The following is a 20,414-nucleotide window of genomic DNA, read 5'->3' on the forward strand; positions in this document are numbered from 1 at the left end:
AGTAGAAAATTCCTTGCAATATCTCCTTGCCTTGACGTCAACCATGCACTCCCCCTTCCAATATTCAATTGTTTTATTTATTTGAAATCTCCAATTAGTCCTCATCAAAAATCACAAGAAGAATCAGTCCCGTCTCTGTCAATATGTGTGTGTGGCTTTTATTTTACTCATATCATGATATATCAACAATTTCCAAAATCTTCGTCCATGCTAGTCAATGTTGACACTCTTATTAGTATATACATCGGATATATGGCTCTAGAGTATGTAATGCAAGGGCAGTTTTCTGTCAAGTCCGATGTCTATAATTTTGGCTAAGTTTTCTTGCGCGACGAAACTTTTGGTTGCAAGTTTTCAAAGTTTGCGCGACGAATATTGTTTTCCGTCGCGCAATTTTATCTTGCGTGAAGAAGTTTGCGTCGTCGCTCAAAATATCGCCCACAAATAGTAAAATGTAGTAGTGCATCGATATTGTCCCCAACTTAACCACATGTTTCGCAGGTGTGGGGTTTTATACAAAAGGTTTCGATGTTATTATGAGTGAAACCATTTATTATATGAGACTTTTTATTTTGTTAAGCTTCCGATGTGGGACTCATGAATTCTTCAACATAAACAATTCTAACAAAGCACCAGAAAATGAGGCTTCATTAATTATATCCTCGATGGTGCTTGATGATTTATGGAATCTAATACATGAAAAAGAAATTATATTGATGTAATTTAGGAACCCTTTGATTCATTTTTCTTAATAAGTAGAGTGTAATCTTTTAGAAATATTCTTTTAAGGGTTATGGGTTCTTGGCTTGGCCCAAATAATTTTATAAAAAGCCCAAATTGTTAATTGGAAGTGGAGAGGAGACTAATTTGAATACGTGTAGTTAATCTATTTCGTTTTCCAAAATTTATCTTTTCCCAATCTCATCAACTTTCTATGCATAAAGCACTGTTTGTTTTGTGCTGTTTCTTTTGTGCTGTTTCATGGAAAATTTTACCAAAAGTATGTACTGTTTCTTTTGTGGAATTTTCCTTTCACGTTAGAGGTAGTTAACACAAATGCAAATGGATGTGGTCAACCAACGTTTAATTTGGTTGCGGAAAGAAAAAGCAATAGAGAGAAAAGAAAGTTGGTTCACAGTCCAGTCTCTAGTCTTTTTAATAACACAAGGACTAAATAACTTGACGTCCTATTCAATTTGAATTTGCTTGTAGCCGGGTTGAACAAACTATAGAGCCTTTCTTTGAAAGTCCAACATTTTGCCGTACTAAAAGAGAATAAAAAGTATATAAACGCAGTTTTGATTTTACCAACAATAATGTACAAAACAGAATGGCGCCAATAATGTTCTCTTTAAGATTTCTGTTCTTCCTTTCTCCCGTTTTGTTCCTCATCAGCACTCAATCCCTAGCTCAGCCCCCTGATTTTCGAGGCATTTGGTGTTTCAACGATAAGGGCAACTACACCACCAACAGTACCTACCAGACAAACCTCAACATCCTTCTCTCTTCTCTTTCTTCCCCCTCCAACAACGGCAATGGCTACGGCTTCTACAACTCATCCTACGGGGAAAACCCCGACCAGGTTCACACAATCGGGCTATGTCGAGGGGATGTCAAGGTGGACATTTGCAGTGGCTGCCTCAGCAACGCCACACAACTGCTCACACAGGTCTGTCCCAATCAAAAGGAAGCTTTCGGCATATTTGACCAGTGCACGCTTCGCTACGCCAACCGCTCCATCTACGGAGCCATGGAAACTTTCCCAACTCTAATGTGGTATAACGTACAGAACGTATCCTCCGACGTCGATGGGTTTTTTCAAGAGCTGAGGACGCTACTGGAGGACCTAAGGGGTCAAGCTGCAGGGAACGGTTCACTTCGAAAATTTGCGGTAGGGACCGCAACCGCTCCCAACTTCCAAACAATCTATGGACTTGCGCAGTGTAGGCCGGATTTGACCGAGCAGAACTGCAGTTATTGCTTGGGTAGTTCTATGGCAGATATCCCAGAATATTTTCCGGGGAAGGAAGGTGGTCTTATTAGTAAACCCAGCTGTGATGTTAGGTATGAGACCTATCGCTTCTTTGACCCTACAACTGTCCGACCATTGCCGTCTTCTCCACCGGCACTGTCTAGTCCTCCTCCACCGTCAACCAATACAGGAGGTACATATATACATATATATATATATATCACAATATATTACGCTTTGAAGAAATAAAGATGGCTTAATTAGAGCAATTGTCCATGAATTTGTAGACGAGTTACATTTTAGTCCCTCAATTCAATTTTAAATTGATGTAGTTGTCTTGTGTACAAGTTCATGGACCATTGCTACCATTAACACTACAACAATTTTGGGTCGAAGAGATTTCTAATGCATATTTTTTTAGGTTCAAATACAGATGCATGTATGTATTCAAATTAATGCAAATGAGATTTCTGATTTTTGCAGGATCCAAGAGTAACAGATCTCGGACTGTCATCATTATTGTTGTGCCAATTGTAGTTTCTGTGGTACTAATAGTTATATTCTTCTTTATTTGTTTAAGAGTAAGGACAAAGAAAAACCTTGAAACTAGGAAGTTAATTCCAGGTAAGGACGCAACTCTAGTGAACATTAATTAATCATATTATTCCATTTGATAGGGGGAAGCCAAGTACTACTACTTTTATAGGCATTTTTAGAATTTAAATTGTTCCTCAGGCGGCCACGATACATATGAAATTGGATTTGCAGAATCCTTGCAATTTGACTTGGCCACCATTAGAGTTTCCACAGATGACTTTTCTGAAGCAAATAAACTTGGACAGGGCGGATTTGGATCTGTTTAGTTCATTCACTATTGTTCAAGCGAACCTTCTCATGGACATAATCAAAGAACAGTGCAAGAGTGCTAGTATTCTGTTACTTCAAATTAGTATATTTTAATTTGTTTATCAACTTTTCTTGTTCATCATAATATTGTACACTTGACTTATGTCCTCTGTATTTTGTGTAGCGATAGATATTCCAGTGTCAGTAAATTGATAAAAAAGAATCATATTTCAAAAGGAAATAGCTAAGTCTGGACATTGAAGACCTAAAGCGAAACAAGGAGTCAATTTTCGAACCATAAAATAAGTTTTTATGAGCACATTGGTATCAAATCAATGCAGCATATTCTTGATACAATAACATATGAAGTATATCAAAGCATAACATGGTAGCTGAACAAGAGCAAACAGAAGTAGAAGACTGAAACTAAGTCTAAAACATATGATGTCTCAGAGAATACACACGTCAAGGAGGGTTACACAAGCGACTTTTAAAAGGCCAACCACATCAACATGTATTAGAAACTGATGTGGTAAGGAATTGCAACGTCATACAATTGGATCCGCTTGACGTAGTGAAGGAATTAACCACGTCCTTTATTTTACAAAAACAGACGTTGAAGATATAATACACGTCGTTTCTTTTCATGTCCACGCCTTCAATATAATTTTTAACGTTAGCCTTTAACAACAGTAGTCGTTGGTAGGATTTCTTACATCGGTATTCAGTAATATTGTGTCATTTTAAAGTATTCAGATGTCCGTTTTGTATAAAAAGCATCGTCTTTGTATAATTTAAATGACAATTCTTGCAAGAAACAGACGTGGAATATTTTTAAAAGGCGTTGTTCTCCTACATTGCGATGTGGATAATCGTATAAGATTTTTTCCACATGTGTGTCGTGGTTAATTAATTTTACGTCGATGCCTGTGTGATTATTGACATGTAATATGCTTTAAACATCTGTTCTTTTGTGTATGCGTCATCTTTTACAAGTTAGACGTCGGTTTGTTTATTTATTTAACGTAGTATAAGTTAACCACAACTGTTTCTAGGCTAAGTCTGTATTCCTACAATTAGGGACGTGGATAATTATCTGTATGTTGGTGCTTGTTTTGATCTTGACATGTAACACTCTTTAGACGTCTCTGTTTTAATAAAAACGTCATCTAATTTTGTCGAATGTTTCATTTTACGCTATATATATATATATATATATAGTAATTAGACGTCGGTTTGTAATATTTTTTTACTTTGAATGTTTTAACGACGTCGGGTATTAGCCGTCGTTGTTTTATATATCAAAACATGGCGGTCGATTTCACGACGGTGGATTCATGTCGTCTGTTTCGATTTTTGTAGTAGTGATTAGTGAAATTGAATGCAATAAAAGAAACAAATTTTTATCTCGAATTAATTTATTCTAATTCATAAATTATTGTAGGCATGGAAAAATTGAAGGGAAGGGACAGCTTCAAATCTAATAGATCCCACCTTGAGGACCGGTTCAAGAAGTGAAATAATGAGATGCATCCACATTGGGATTATTATGTGTGCAAGAAAATGTGGCTGCTAATAAGCCAACCATGGCTTTTGTTATTGTGATATTGAATAGCTACTCCCTCAGTCTCCGTGTGCCATCGCATCCATTTGGCATGAGTTTTTATCAAAAATAGCCAAAATTTACCCCATACTTTCATAAATGTCCATTTTGATAAAAACGTTCAAAAATAGCAAAAAACTCGTGTAAATAGACTCAAATGCCCTCAAAACTCAAACCCACACAAACCTAAAAAGCAAAATCATCCTATTCTAACAATTGTTTGGCAGACCTCTACCCTTCGTGCGTGCAACAGATTCACAAGAAGACAAGCACACCAAGTTACTTGCGGCAGGACTCCTCATTGTAAAGCTTCAAATATTTGAATTCTTTTTGTGACTGTGCATCACTGTTGCATACTCTTGGTTGCCAAACATTAATTAAAGTTATAGTTGTTGATTTTATATATGGATTTCGTAAATAAACATTCAAGTAAAGGGAATTAAATTTTACTAGTGAGGCAAAAAAAAAAAAAAAAAAAAAAATATCAACAAGCAGAAAATTTAAAACGAATTTTTATTTATTTATTTATTTTGGTAGTTGCATAGTTCTTCACTTTGTAGCTATATTTTCTTATACCTTGCCTTCGGTTTGTTGTACTATGGGTGCCCTTGCGTTATTGCAGGGCTTTCTCTGTTTGTAATTGTTTGGGGGATCCCCCTTTTGTTGGCTCCTTCAGCCGTTGGTTTTGCTTCATGTAGCTTTGGTTTTCTTAAATGATTTTATTTTAAAAAAAATTATTTTGGAATATCCTCTTCAGATTTTGAGTTTCTTTTGCTTGTTAGGTTTATGTGGGTTTAAGTTTTGAGGGCATTTGAGTCTATTTACGTGAGTTTTTGGCTATTTTTGAAAGTTTTTATCAAAACGGACATTTATGAAAGTATAGGGTAATTTTTGACTATTTTTGATAAAAACTCATTCAACATGTCTTTGGGATCGGAGGGCAATTCCAGGGCAATTCCAGGGCAACAGGAACAACTCTAACAAAGCACCAGAAAATGAGGCTTTGATGATTTATGGAACCTAATATATGAAAAAGAAATTATATTGATGTAATTGAGGATCCCCTTGATTAATTTCTCCTTTAAACTGTGTGGTTTCTTCATTGTTTAGGTAGGTTCTTAATAAGTAGAGTGTAATCTTTTAGAAATATTCTTTTTAGGGTTACGGGTTATGGCTTCGCCCAAATAATTTTATAAATAACCCAGATTATACGTTAGAGGTAGTTAACACAAATGCAAATGAATGTGGTCAACCAACGTTTAATTTGTGTTAGAATTGAAAGCGGGAAACAACAAAGTGATTTTATTAATTGAGGAGGTGAATAGTACATAGCATGGTGTAGGCTAATTGGCCTTGTACACTTAGCATACTGGCTTATTAGCCACAACACTTGATTTAATTAGTTTGGGCTATTTGGCCTTCACTTAGATTAGTTTGGGCTATTTGGCCCTTCACTTAAATTGGTGAGCTTATTGGCTCCACAACATAGTTTATTTGGGTAGCTTTTTTGCTCCCACAAAGATTGGGAGTTGATTGACTCACTCCCCATATGACCTGGTTTGGGTAGCTTGTAGCTCCCTAATAGTTTGGGAGTTCTTTGTTAGACTCCAAGTCTCACCGACTTAAGCACAAATGTGCATTATTTTCAACAATTTAGTTGTGGAATTCTTACCTTGTCCAGTCTCTAGTCTTTTTAATAACACAAGGACTAAATAAAACGTCCTATTCAATTTGAATTTGCTTGTAGCCGGGTTGAACAAACTATAGAGCCTTTCTTTGAAAGTCCAACATTTTGCCGTACTAAAAGAGAATAAAAAGTATATAAACGCAGTTTTGATTTGACCAACAATAATGTACAAAACAGAATGGCGCCATTAACGTTCTCCTTAAGATTTCTGTTCTTCCTTTCTCCCGTTTTGTTCCTCATGATCAGCAGCACTCAATCTATAACCCCCTGGTGTTACAACGATAAAGGCAACTACACCACCAACAGTACATACCAGACAAACCTCAACACCCTTCTCTCTTCTCTTTTTTCCCCCTCCAACAACGGTAATGGCTACGGCTTCTATAACTCATCGTACGGGGAAAACCCCGACCAGGTTTACGCAATCGGGCTATGTCAAGGGGATTTCACGGTGGACATTTGCCGTGGCTGCCTCAGCAAAGGCACACAACAGCTCACACAGGTCTGTCCCAATCAAAAGGAAGCTTTCGGCATATTTGACGGGTGCACGCTTCGCTACGCCAACCGCTCCATCTACGGAGCCATTGAAACTGACCCTGCTTTCCGGTGGTATAACGTACAGAACGTGTCCGACGTCGACGGGTTTTTTCAAGAGCTGAAGACGCTACTGGATGACCTAAGGGGTCAAGCTGCAGGGAACGGTTCACTTCGAAAATTTGCGGTAGGGACCGCAATCGCTCCCAACTTCCAAACAATCTATGGACTTGCGCAGTGTAGGCCGGATTTGACCGAGCAGAACTGCAGTTATTGCTTGGGTAGTTCTATGGCAGATATCCCAGAATATTTTCCGGGGAAGGAAGGTGGTGTTATTAGTAAACCCAGCTGTAATCTTAGGTATGAGATCTATCCCATCGTTGACCCTACAACTGTCCGACCATTGCCGTCTCCTCCTCCGCCACTGTCTAGTCCTCCTCCACCGCCACTGTCTAGTCCTCCTACCCCGTCAACCAGTACAGGAGGTACATATATATATATATATATTTACATCCCAGTATATTATGTTTTGAAGAAATAAAGTTGGCTTAACTAGAGCAATTGTCCAGGAATTTGAAGACGAGTTACATTTTAGTCCTTCAATTCAATTTTTAGTTGATGTAGTTGTCTTGTGTACAAGTTTAGGGACCATTGCTACCATTGACACTACAACAATTTTGGGTCAAATAGATTTCTAATGCATATTTTGTTAGGTTCATATACAGATGTATGTACGTATTCAAATTAATGCAAATGAGATTTCTGATTTTTGCAGGATGGAAGAGTAACAGATCTCAGATTGTCATCATTATTGTTGTGCCAATTGTTGTTTCTGTGGTACTAATAGTTATATTCTTCTGCATTTGTTTAAGAGTAAGGAGGACAAAGAAAAAACTTGAAACTGGGAAGTTAATTCCAGGTAAGGACGCAACTCTAGTGAACATTAATTAATCATATTATTCCATTTGATAAGGAGGAAGCCAAGTACTACCACCTTTATAGGCATTTTTAGAATTTCAATTGTTCCTCAGGCAGCGACGATACAGATGAAATTGGATCTGCAGAATCTTTGCAATTTGACTTGGCCACCATTAGAGTTTCCACAGATGACTTTTCTGAAGCAAATAAACTTGGAGAGGGCGGATTTGGATCTGTTTACAGGGTAATGACAAGTTAATAACAAGAACTTATAACTTTGATATTTCTTGAATACCACTTATCTCATTTCTGTTTTTTCATTCCATACCTATATATTTTTCCAGGGTAGGCTTCTCAATGGAAAAGATATAGCTGTAAAAAGGCTCTCTACAAATTCTGGGCAAGGAGATTTAGAATTCAAAAATGAGGTCTTATTAGTGGCTAAACTTCAACACCGGAATTTAGTTAGACTCTTAGGTTTCTGCTTAGAAGGAAGTGAAAGGCTTCTTGTCTATGAATTTGTCCCTAATGCAAGTCTCGATCACATCATATTTGGTATGTCTGGAATTATGCATTGTTTTCGTTTAACTTCGAATGTTTATTATAAAATTCCAATTGTATGACATGTATGCAAGCACACATTTTAATTGAAGTCTTGATTTTGCATTAATATATTTGCAGACCCAACAAAGCGTGCACAACTAGATTGGTATAGGCGCTACAAAATCATAGTAGGCACCGCTCGAGGCCTCCTTTACCTCCATGAAGACTCTCGCCTTAGAATTATTCATCGTGATCTCAAAGCTAGTAACATCTTGATAGATGATGAAATGAACCCCAAAATTTCAGATTTTGGCATGGCAAAGTTGTTCGTGCTTGATCAAACGCAAGGCAATACTAGTCGAATTGTCGGGACCTAGTAAGAATATGCACTTTAACTGCAAGTGGGCTTATGTTTGTTATGTCAACAATTTCCTTTCCATATGTGTTGGGGAAAGCTCACATTCTTTTTGTTGATATGCAGTGGGTATATGGCTCCAGAGTATGCATTTCATGGACACTTTTCTGTTAAGTCCGATGTCTACAGTTTTGGTGTGTTAGTTCTAGAGATAGTCAGTGGACAAAAAAATAGTGGCTTCCAGCATGGAGAAAATGCGGAGAATCTTCTAAGCTTCGTAAGTGAAAATATAATATAGTTTTGGTATCTCAATACAATTTAGTGCAACGAATCAAAGAAAGAAAACTTATCTCTGATCAAATTCACAAATCATTGCAGGCCTGGAGAAGTTGGAGGGAAGGGACAGCTTCAAATCTAATAGATCCCACAATGGAGACTGGTTCAAGAAATGAAATAATGAGATGCATCCACATTGGATTATTATGTGTGCAAGAAAATGTAGCTGATAGGCCAACCATGGCTTCTGTTATTCTCATGATGAATAGCCACTCCTTCACTCTCCCAGTGCCCTCCCAACCTGCATTTTATCTGCATAGAAGCATTGGATCGGACATGTCGTTACGATCTGAATATAATTCAGGGGCAACAAGGTCAGATCGATCCAAGAGTAACTCTGTCATAGTAATGGAATATGAGACTTTTACTGAACCACATCCTCACTAGTGGTTGAGGATCGATCCCTTTGGTTCATTTTAATTCTTTCTTATCTAATTCTATATGGTGTGGCTCATTCATTAATTGTTCAAGTAGGGTTATGAATAAGGCTTCACATTCTTGATACAATAACAGAGGAAGTGCTATATAGCAAAGCATTTACTTCTGATGGATTTGTGGAGAAAATTACCCAAGTGTGTTGATTTTCAGGATCTGGATCAATGTGAATCAAACCAGAGTGTAATGTATTATATTTTTATGACAACTTTGTATAATGAATATCCTGTTTTTGCGGTGATAAGGTGTCGCACTGAGCCAGGAATTTATTTGGGCCCAACCCTGGATTTTTGGGCCTCAACAATATTCAATCAATCCTCAAAAGTCAAAATCAGTACCAGTCCAATCTCCATCTACATTTTAATTAAAATAGTGTGAAATGGTCAAAGAAGTATTTTGATGAATTGGAATTGGCAGGATTTGGTCAAGCAGGGAATTCTTACATTGTCCCACTAGTAGAAAACTGTTCTAAAGGCACGGACTTTTTTTTTTTTTTTTTTTCAAAAGGCACAGACTTATGCCCAACGTATTTCTATCCGTGTGAATAGTTGTGAACGTAGGCACTAATCATAACATTATGACATTAAACAAACATCATAACCCATTGAATCAAGCGCACACAACTGGATTTGGATATGCGCTACAAAGTCATAGTAGGCATTATGCATGGGCTTCTTTATCTCCATGAAGATTCTCGCCTTAAAATTATTCACCGTGACATGAAAGCTAGTAATATCTTAATAGATACCGAAATAAACTCCAAAATTTCTGATTTTGGCATGGCAAGATCGTTCATGCTTGACCAAACACATGACATTACCAGTCGTATTGTGGGGACCTAGTAAGAACTTAACCACGCTATATATGTGGCTTTTATTTTACTCATATCATGATATATCAATAATTTCCAAAATCTGGTCAAAGGCACGGACTTTTCAATAAATGCAAATGGATGTGGTCCACAGCCACTCCCATTTCAATCAATGGTTTAATATTCAACTACATTTTAATTAAAACAGTGTGAAATGGTCAAAAGAAGTATTTTGATGAATTGGAATTGGCAGGATTTGGTCTGAGTATTATTATATGACATATATCATTTGAGAATTAAATTACATTTTATTTTTGATGTATTTTGCTCTCTTTTATTGCTTTCTTTTTTATCAACACGACAAGAGAATACAAAGTATATAAGCACAGTTTTGATTTGACCAACAATAATGTACAAAGCAGAATGGCGCCATTAATGTTCTTCAGATTTCTGTTCTTCCTTTCTCCCGTTTTGGTCCTCATCATCACCACTCAATCCCTTGCTCAACCGCCTGATTTTCTAAGCCTTTGGTGTTTCAACGATAAAGGCAACTACAACACCAACAGTACCTACCAGACAAACCTCAACACCCTTCTCTCTTCTCTTTCTTCCCCCTCCAACAACAGCAATGGCTACGGCTTCTACAGTTGAATCTGTGAGGAATGTTTGAGGATTTTAGGTTTTGTTATATGAGCTAGGATAGACTCGTTTGTAAAATCTGTATATAGTGAAGAGAAAGAGCAGAGAGCAGTGAAGAAAGTTCAGTATTTTCTCTTAATGCAAATGAGCAAAAACGTACACTCAAATACATGACATGTGCTGCCAAAATAGCTCAAATCCTAAATTTTAGGTAGCAAGGACACATCTGCAGCCATACACAATCATTGGGGGCTACGATCCTTACACCTAGGCTAGAATTGGTTATCAAGGTACAGCTGAAAAGGATAGGAATTACAGTTGTAGGAATTTTCCCAAAAAGGAAACAAAACTAGCCGTTAGACAGCTGAGGCTAAACATAGAAAGTTCCCAAGTTCTTTGATTTCATCATTCTTTTCATTATCAATCTGCAGGATTGTCATCTGCAGCTTGATATAAGCTTGGTATGCAGCTTAATTCTCAACAGCCTCTCCTAAGCTGCTTACTGGCTTAACTCCAAGCTTCAACCTTAGTTGATTAAATCTGTCTTTAGGCAGTGCCTTCGTAAAAATATCTGCAAGTTGTTCTTCACTTCTGCAGAATTTCATGTCAATCACCCCTTCTTGTAGAGCCTCCCTTATGAAATGATACCTCCTGTTTATGTGTCTAGTCCTTTGATGAAAAACTGGATTCTTAGCCATAGAAATTGCTGACATATTGTCACAGAAAGAGGTGTTGCCTCAGTTTGCATTTCACCAAAATCATCAAGAACAAACCTTAACCAAATAGTCTGTGTTGTTGCCTCATGTTGAGACATACTCAGCTTCAGCTGTTGATAGTGCCATTGTATTTTGTTTCACAGAGGCCCAAGAGAATGCTCCACTTCCAAAACTAAATGCATAGCCAGAAGTGCTCCTGCTATCATCCTCACTGCCTGCCCAATCTGCATCACAGAATCCAATGAGAATTGTAGACTTATCCTTCACATACTCAATGCCATAGTTGAGAGTTCCTTGCACATATCTTAGAACCCTTCTTGCAACTCCCATATGCTTCTTTGTAGGACTAGTCATAAACCTTGACAGCAAACTGGCAACATACATCAAATCTGGTCTAGTTGTTGTTAAGTATAGTAGGCTTCCTACTATTTTCCTGTAAAGTCCTTCATCAGCTAAGTCACTCCCATCCACTTTCTTGAGTCTCTCACCAGTAGGCAATGGAATGGATACTGGTTTGCAGTCTTCAAGCCTAAACTTCAGAAGCAAGGATTTGGCATACTTGCTTTGATGAATGAAAACCCCTTGATCAGTTTGAAGTATTCCCATGCCCAAGAAGTGATGAAGGAGTCCAAGATCTGACATTTCATATCTCTGCATCATCTCCCTTCTAAACTCAGTAAGCATCCTCTCACTGTTTCCAGTATAAACAATGTCATCAACATAGATTGAGACAATGATCAAACCTCCTTCATTATAAGATCTAGTGTACAAAGTAGCTTCACTGATGCTTCTTTTGAACTTGCACATAGATAAGTATGCATCAATCTCACTGTACCAGGCTCTAGGAGCCTGCTTAAGTCCATACAAGGCTTTTCTCAGCTTGTAAACCTTGTGGCCTACATTTTTCAGTTCAAAACCTTCAAGCTGTTCTACATATACTTCCTCATCAAGCACGCCATTTAGGAATGCTGACTTGACATCTAACTGAAATAACTTCCATCCCTTTTGTGCTGCAAGAGCAATGAGAGTTTGAATTGTGTCTTACCTTGCAACTGGTGCAAAGGTTTCATTGTAGTCAACTCCAGGTTTCTGTGCATACCCTTTTGCTACAAGTCTGGCCTTATGTTTTTGAACTGTTCCATCCAGATTAAGCTTGGTTTTAAACACCCACTTCACACCTATAACAGGTTGATCTGCTGGTCTCTCAACCAATTCCCAAGTATTGTTTTTCTCTATCATTTCCAACTCAGCATTCATAGCTTCTTGCCAAGCTAAATCACCAGCTGCTTCTTGGTAATTCTCTGGTTCTATAATGCACATGTGACATCTTGCATAAATATCTTCCAGAGATTTTAATTTGACTGGAGTGGAACTAGGTGTGGAATTTTGACTGCTATTACGTCTAGCATTCTCAACTAACTCACCAGTTGTGGAGTTTAGATGAGAACTTCCACCATTATCAAACTGAGGTGCATCAGGTTGTTCTTCATTGTTTTCACCTTCTACTTCATTTCCTTCAAGGTTGAATGGTATTGGAACAACTTCCTCTTGATCACTCTTCCAATTCCATGCCTTGTCCTCACTGAAAATTACACTCCTTGAGAGTACAATCTTCTTAGATTGCAGGTCATACACCCTATAACCGTTTTCACAGCTTCCATACCCCATAAACACTCCCTCTCTAGCCTTGTCATCAAATTTCTGCCTCAAAGGTGCTGGGACATGCGTGTAACAGATGCAACCAAACACTTTCAGGTGCTTGATTCCTGGCTTTCTTCCGTGAACGCTTCAAATGGTGTTTTGCTTGACACAGATGTTGTAAAACACTGTTTTGGAGATACACAATTTTACAACTTCTGCCCAAAAAATCACAGGGATACCTTTCTCAATCATCATGGATCTTGCCATTTCTCCAATTGTTCTATTTCTTCTCTTAGCAACTCCATTTTGTTGAGGAGAGTAGGCAATGGTTAGTTGCCTCTCCATTCCCATGCTCACACAGCTCTGTCCCAATCAAAAGGAAGGTTTGGCGTATATGGCGAGTGCATGCTTCGCTACGCCAACCGCTCCATTTACGGGCGCCATGGAAACACTCCGCTTTTTGGTGTGGAACCTCTGAGCGTGTCCTTCGACGCGTCGTGAAGTTTTTTCAAGAGCTAAGGACGCCTCTGGAGGATCTAAGTAATCAAGCTGCGCAGTTCGCTTCAAAAATTTGCGGTAGGGACCGCAATAGCTCCCAATTTCCAAAAATCTATGGACTTGCGCAGTGTATTCCGGATTTGACCGAGCAGGTCTGCAGTGATTGCTTGGTTGGTAGAGTTATTAAACCCAGCTGTAATGTTAGGTAAGAGATCTCTCGCTTCTATGACCCTACAAATGTACGACCATTGCCGGCTTTGTCACCGCCACTGTCCAGTCCTCCTCCACCATCAACCAGTACAGGAGGTACATATATATATTATGTATATCACAATATGCTTTGAAGAAATAAAGTTGGCTTAATTATAGCAATTGTCCAGGAATTTGTGGACGAGTTACATTTTAGTCCCTCAATTCAATTTTAAGTTGATGTAGTTGTCTCATGTACAAGTTCAGGGACCATTGCTACCATTGACACTACAACAATTTTGGGTCGAAGGGATTTCTAATGCATATTTTGTTAGGTTCATATACAGATGTATGTATGTATTCAAATTAATGCAAATGAGATTTCTGATTTTTGCAGGATCAAAGAGTAACAGATCTCGAACTGTCATCATTATTGTTGTGCAAATTGTTGTTTATGTGGTACTAATAGTTATATTCTTCTGCATTTGTTTAAGAGTAAGGAGGACAAAGAAAAAACTTGAAACTAGGAAGTTAATTCCAGGTAAGGACGCAACTCTTGTGAACATTAATTAATCATATTATTCCATTTGATAGGGGAAGCCAAGTACTATTACTTTTATAGGCATTTTGAGAATTTCAATTGTTCCTCAGGCAGCGACGATACAGATGAAATTGGATCTGCAGAATTCTTGCAATTTGACTTGGCCACCATTAGAGTTTCTACAGATGACTTTTCTGAAGCAAATAAACTTGGACAAGGCGGATTTGGATCTGTTTACAGGGTAATGACAAGATAACAAGAACTTATAACTTTGATATTTCTTGAATGCCACTTATCTCATTTCTGTTTTTTTTATTCCATACCTATATATTTTTTCAGGGTAGGCTTCTCAATGGAGAAGATATAGCTGTAAAAAGGCTCTCTACAAATTCGGGGCAAGGAGATTTAGAATTCAAAAATGAGGTCTTATTAGTGGCTAAACTTCAACACCAGAATTTAGTTAGACTCCTAGGTTTCTGCTTAGAAGGGAGTGAAAGGCTTCTTGTCTATGAATTTGTCCCTAATGCAAGTCTCGATCACATCATATTTGGTATGTCTGGAATTATGCATTGTTTTCGTTTGATTTTGAATGTTTATTATAAAATTCCAATTGTGAAACATGCGCCAACATTGTAATTGAAGTCTTGATTTTGCATTAATATATTTGCAGACCCAACAAAGCATGCACAACTAGATTGGGGGAGGCAATACAAAATCATAGTAGGCACTGCTTGAGGCCTCCTTTACCTCCATGAAGACTCTCGCCTTAGAATTATTCATCGTGATCTCAAAGCTAGTAACATCTTGATAGAAGCAGAAATAAACCCCAAAATTTCAGATTTTGGCATGGCGAGATTGTTCATGGTTGATCAAACGCAAGGAAATACTAGTCGGATTGTTGGGACCTAGAAAGAATACGCACTTTAACTGCCTGTCGGCTTATGTTTGTTATGTCAACAATTTCCTTTCCATATGTGTTGGTGAACGCTAACATTCTTTTTGTCGATATGCAGTGGGTATATGGCTCCAGAATATGCATGGGTACTTTTCTGTGAAGTCCGATGTCTACAGTTTTGGTGTGTTAGTGTTAAGATATGAAATAGCTGTAAATATTTGTTTCCTTGTCTAGATAGTCAACTGCTTTAATTTAGGACTAATAGAAGTTTACCATATGTAGCCTACCGCTTCCTCTTTATATCCTTGTACCATTAGAGTTGTAAACATATACAGAAAATATATCAAATACCAATTTTACATGGTATCAGAGCCGTACCCTGGCTCTGCATCTACGCCCATCTCATCCTAGCCTACCATGGCCAAAGACGTCAACAGTGTATGAATCCGTCTGGAGCAAAGCCCTCAGACTTCTCAAATCCATCAATTGCAGACCATAGCACCACACCTTACACTCGAGCAATGCAAACAGATTATTGCAACTGTAGGTAACGAAGGTGTATCAAAACCCCAAGTTAATTCTTCCAGTCTGTCTTTTGACCAATATATCATCACCATCCATGCCTCCTGTAGGATTGCCCACTGGTGCTAAGGCCCCTATACAATCAACAGGCACAATCACTTTTGATTCTCATTTACATCTTACTGATGTTCTTTGTGTTCCATCATTTAATGTTAACTTGATGTCTATTAGCAAACTCAGAAACCCACTTAACTGTTGTATTGTTTTTTTTCCTCAACATTGCATTATGTAGGATTTGGACACGAAGAGGACGATTGGATTGGGTAGGCGACATGGCGATCTCTATTACTTTACCCACCACCATCACCAACCTCACATCATGTGTCCACTCTACCAAATCTTTGGCATATGCGGCTGGGACATCCCTCTGATGCTCGTCTCCGCCTCCTAGCTAAAAATATTTCTGATATTTCATTTTCTAATAAACCATGTGATTTTTGTCCCTTGGCTAAACAAACAAGACTCCCATTTACTTTGAGTTCGATTACTAGCATTGCACCATTTGATTTAATTCATTGTGACATTTGGGGTCCGCACAAAGTTTCTTCACATTCTGGAGCAAAATATTTTTTAACTATTGTTGATGATTTTATGTGTTGCACTTGGGTTTATTTGATGCATTACAAATCTGATACTCAAGGTCTGCTTAAATCCTTTTTTGTCTTTGTCTCCACCCAATTTAATTGTAAAATCAAAGCAATACGTGTAGACAATGGTGGTGAATTTTATTCCATGCAAGATTTTTTTGCAGATCTTGGAGTCATTTATCAACATTCATGCATTTCTACTCCTCAACAAAATGGGGTTGTCAAACGTATACACCGTCACATTTTTGAAATGGCTCAAGCCCTTCGGTTTCATGCACATCTTCCTCTTAATTTTGGGGGCGAATGTGTTCTCACTGCTGCCTATTTAATTAATCGCATTCCCACACCACTTTTATCTAGTAAATCTCCATATGAACTTTTGTTTAATCGTCCACACATCTATAAACATCTTCGTGTTTTTGGTTGTCTATGCTATGCCACTAATATTCATCCCTCTCATAAATTTGATCAACAAGCACGTAAATGCATTTTTATGGGCTATCCTTTTGGTCAAAAAGCTTATCGTGTTTATGATTTAGCAACTAAATTTTTTTTTAGCAGCCGTGATGTTGTCTTCCGTGAGGATATTTTTCCTTTTGCTGATACTGGCACTACTCCAGTCCCGAATGCCCATGTTCTCCCTTTATCTCAACCTGATTATGTAACCATACCAATGCCGCACACAACAACTCAGCCACCTAACTCACCAACCATCCAATCCCATTCAAGTTCAACTCCAACACTAATCAGCACATGCCCACAATCAAGCATGAACTCAGAAACTAGCCCACAATCAATCTCAGAACCTACCCCACAGTCAAGCACAATCTCAGAACCTACCCCACAATCACGCACAATCTCAGAATCTAGCTCACAGTCGCCACCTAACGTACTGCTACATAACTCAACCCCAACACTTCCTCCTAGACACTCAGAACGAATGAGACAACCTTCTGTTTTACTTCGTGATTTTCATTGCTAAAACGCCATGTCTCCTCACTCCAATTCGTTGTCAACTTCGGATCCACCTACTGCACAAGGTACAGGCTCTCGTTACCCCATTTCGAATTTTCTTACCTATAATCGTTTATCTCCTACTCACCGTTGTTTTGTAGCAACTATCTCACGTGATGTTGAGCCCACTACATTTGCCCAAGCTTCAACATATCCTAGATGGCGAGAAGCCATGAACATGGAAATTCAGGCGCTTTAACAAAATAATACTTGGTCTCTCACAACTTTACCTGCAGGAAAACACCCAATTGGTTGCAAATGGGTGTACAAAATTAAGTATAACTTTGATGGCTCCATTGGGCGTTATAAGGCTCGTCTCGTGGCCAAAGGATACACACAACAAGAAGGCTTGGACTATACAGAGACATTCTCTCCCACCGCTAAGTTGGTCACTTTCCGATGTTTGCTTGCCATTGCTTCTGCACGCAATTGGCCACTTCACCAACTCGATGTATAAAATGCATTTCTCCATGGTGATTTAGATGAAGAAGTTTACATGCTTCCTCCACCCGGTCTTCGCTGGCAGGGGGAGAAGTTGGTATGTCAGCTAAACAAATCCCTTTATGGGTTGAAGCAAACGTCATGAAATTGGTTTGCCAAATTTACTGGTGCTCTTAAAGATGCCGAATTCACTCAGTCTATGGCAGATTACTCACTCTTTACCAGGTCTGCTAATAACTCTTTTACAATTATATTGATTTATGTGGATGGCATTGTTATTATAGGAAATGATCCAAAGGCCATTCAATCACTCAAGGATTTTCTCCACACACGCTTCCGCATTAAAGACCTTGGAAATCTTAAATATTTTTTAGGCATTGAGGTTGCACGATCAAAGGAGGGAATTTTTATTTCACAATGCAAGTACGCGCTAGACATACATGATGATGCTGGGCTCTTGGGGTCACGCCCTTACTCTTTCCCTATGGAGCAGACTTTGAAACTCAAGCCCACTGATGGAAAGCTTTTACAGGATCCTTCTAGATATCGAAGACTCGTAGGCCGCGCCTCATTTACCTCACAAAGTAACATGACTGATATTACTTTTGCTGTGCACGTCCTTAGTCGATTTATGCATGAGCCGCGTCAACCTCATCTTGATGCAGCCCTTCGTGTATTAAGTTATCTAAAGGGAGCTCCAGGACAAGGCGTTCTATTCCTTGCACAAAATAATCTCAAGCTACGGGCCTTTTGTGATTCAGATTGGGCGAGTTGTCCCGTGCTACGTAAGATCGAAGGCTATTGTACTTTTCTAGGTAATTCCTTGATTTCCTGGAAGACCAAAAAACAGAACACCGTGGCACACTCATCCACAAAAGTAGAATATTGTTCCATGGCAGATGCATGTTGTGAGCTCAAATGGTTACGATTTATACTGCAAGATCTTGGCATTGAGCATCTGGAACTAGCAACCTTGCATTGTGATAATCAATCAACCCTATATATTGCTAAGAATCCTGTGTTTCACGAACGAACCAAACATATTGATCTTGATTGTCACCTGGTTCGACAAAATATTCAATCTGGCTTAGTGTCCACTACCTATACGCCTACTGCTCTACAAGTTGCAGATATTTTCACCAAGCCCTTAGGCAAGGCTTCTTTTGGCACTCTCTTAGGCAAGTTGGGAGTCTACAATATACACTCTCCAACTTGAAGGGGAGTGTTAAGATATGTAATAGCTGTAAATATTTGTTTCCTTGTCTAGATAGTCAACTGCTTTAATTTAGGACTAATAGAAGTTTACCATATGTAGCCTACCGCTTCTTCTTTATATCCTTGTACCATTAGAGTTGTAAACATATACAGAAAATATATCAAATACCAATTTTACAGTTAGTTCTAGAGATAGTCAGTGGACAAAAAAATAGTGGCGTCCGGCATGGAGAAAATGCGGAGGATCTTCTAAGCTTCGTAAGTGAAAATATAATATAGTTTTGGTATCTCAATACAATTTAGTGCAACGAATCAAAGAAAGAATACTTATCTCTGATCAAATTCACAAATCATTGCAGGCCTGGAGAAGTTGGAGGGAAGGGACAGCTTCAAATCTAATAGATCCCACATTGAAGACTGGTTCAAGAACAGAAATAATGAGATGCATCCACATTGGATTATTATGTGTGCAAGAAAATGTGGCTGATAGGCCAACCATGGCTTCTGTTATTCTCATGTTGAATAGCTACTCTCTCACTCTCCCAGTGCCCTCCCAACCAGCATTTTATTTGCATAGCATTGGATCGGACAGGTCGTTAGGATCGGAATATAATTCAGGGATAACGAGGTCTGATCATTCCAAGAGTAACTCTGCCAAAGTACTGGAATATAAGATTTCAGAAATTACTGAACTACATCCTCGCTAGTTGGTTGAAGATCAAACTAGCTTTCTGAAATTGTAATGTAATTTATTAGCATCCTTTTGATTCATTCACTAATTGTTCAAGTAGGACATAATCAAAGAACAGTGCAAGAGTCTGCTAATATTCTGTTACTTCAAATTAGTATTTTAATTTGTTTATCAACTTTTCTTGTTCATATTAACTTAGGTCCTCTGTATTTTGCGCAGCGAAAGATACTCCAACGTAAGTAAATTGATAAAAAGTAATCATATTTCAAAAGTAAATAGCTAAGCCTAGACATTCAAGACCTAAAGCAAAACAAGGAGTCAATTTTTATGAGCACATTGGTATCAAATCAATGCAGCACATTCTTGATACAATAACAGAGGAAGTGCTATATCAAACCATAACAGGGTAGCTGAACAAGAGCAAACAGAAGTAGAACACTGAAACTAAGTCAAAGAAACTTGTCAACAGAAAGGCAATGCTATAGAAGAAGTAAAACCATTAGATGAGGGATGAATTGATTTTTATCTTTCATGAAACATGATTGCTAATAGTGCTGCTCCTACATCTGGGAAAAAAGTGAAATGGGTTTCTAAGTTTGGAGATGATTCCACACTTAGATGAAAGTGGTTCGGATAGGTGTATTGATTAACATGAAGCTCATAGCTTTTGATCTGTGATAATATGACTAAAAACGTTTTAAGTAAATAAGCTCCGTTTCAGCAAT

The 20,414-nt window shown here is 38.2% G+C and overlaps 2 protein-coding genes and 1 pseudogene across 2 annotated transcripts in view; all 3 read left to right on the forward strand.

The window, feature by feature from the left end:
* Positions 1-20,414, forward strand: part of LOC148920923 (uncharacterized) — a 47,358-nt gene that overhangs the window by 18,322 nt on the left and 8,622 nt on the right. The gene's annotated exons all lie outside the window — the stretch shown is intronic.
* LOC103333242 (cysteine-rich receptor-like protein kinase 6) lies at positions 1,331-9,569 on the forward strand. Its single transcript, XM_089044123.1, has 10 exons — positions 1,331-2,165; positions 2,456-2,625; positions 2,708-2,907; positions 6,286-7,127; positions 7,418-7,561; positions 7,674-7,804; positions 7,905-8,115; positions 8,242-8,479; positions 8,585-8,735; positions 8,837-9,569. The coding sequence occupies exons 1-10, from the start codon at positions 1,331-1,333 to the stop codon at positions 9,179-9,181; spliced, it is 3,267 nt and encodes a 1,088-aa protein (XP_088900249.1). The 3' UTR covers positions 9,182-9,569.
* LOC103333260 (cysteine-rich receptor-like protein kinase 15) lies at positions 10,464-19,705 on the forward strand (annotated as a pseudogene).

This window comes from Prunus mume, linkage group LG1, assembly GCF_029339155.1.
Source record: "Prunus mume cultivar Tortuosa linkage group LG1, ASM2933915v1, whole genome shotgun sequence".
Classification (NCBI taxonomy): Eukaryota; Viridiplantae; Streptophyta; class Magnoliopsida; order Rosales; family Rosaceae; genus Prunus; species Prunus mume.

Bases quoted from the DNA above. Each gene is read 5' to 3' on its own strand.
- LOC103333242 (XM_089044123.1), top strand. From the start codon at position 1,331: ATGGCGCCAATAATGTTCTCTTTAAGATTTCTGTTCTTCCTTTCTCCC. The intron at 7,128-7,417 runs GTACATATATAT...TGATTTTTGCAG, and splicing joins CCCGTCAACCAGTACAGGAG to GATGGAAGAGTAACAGATCT. The intron at 7,805-7,904 runs GTAATGACAAGT...ATATTTTTCCAG, and splicing joins GATTTGGATCTGTTTACAGG to GGTAGGCTTCTCAATGGAAA.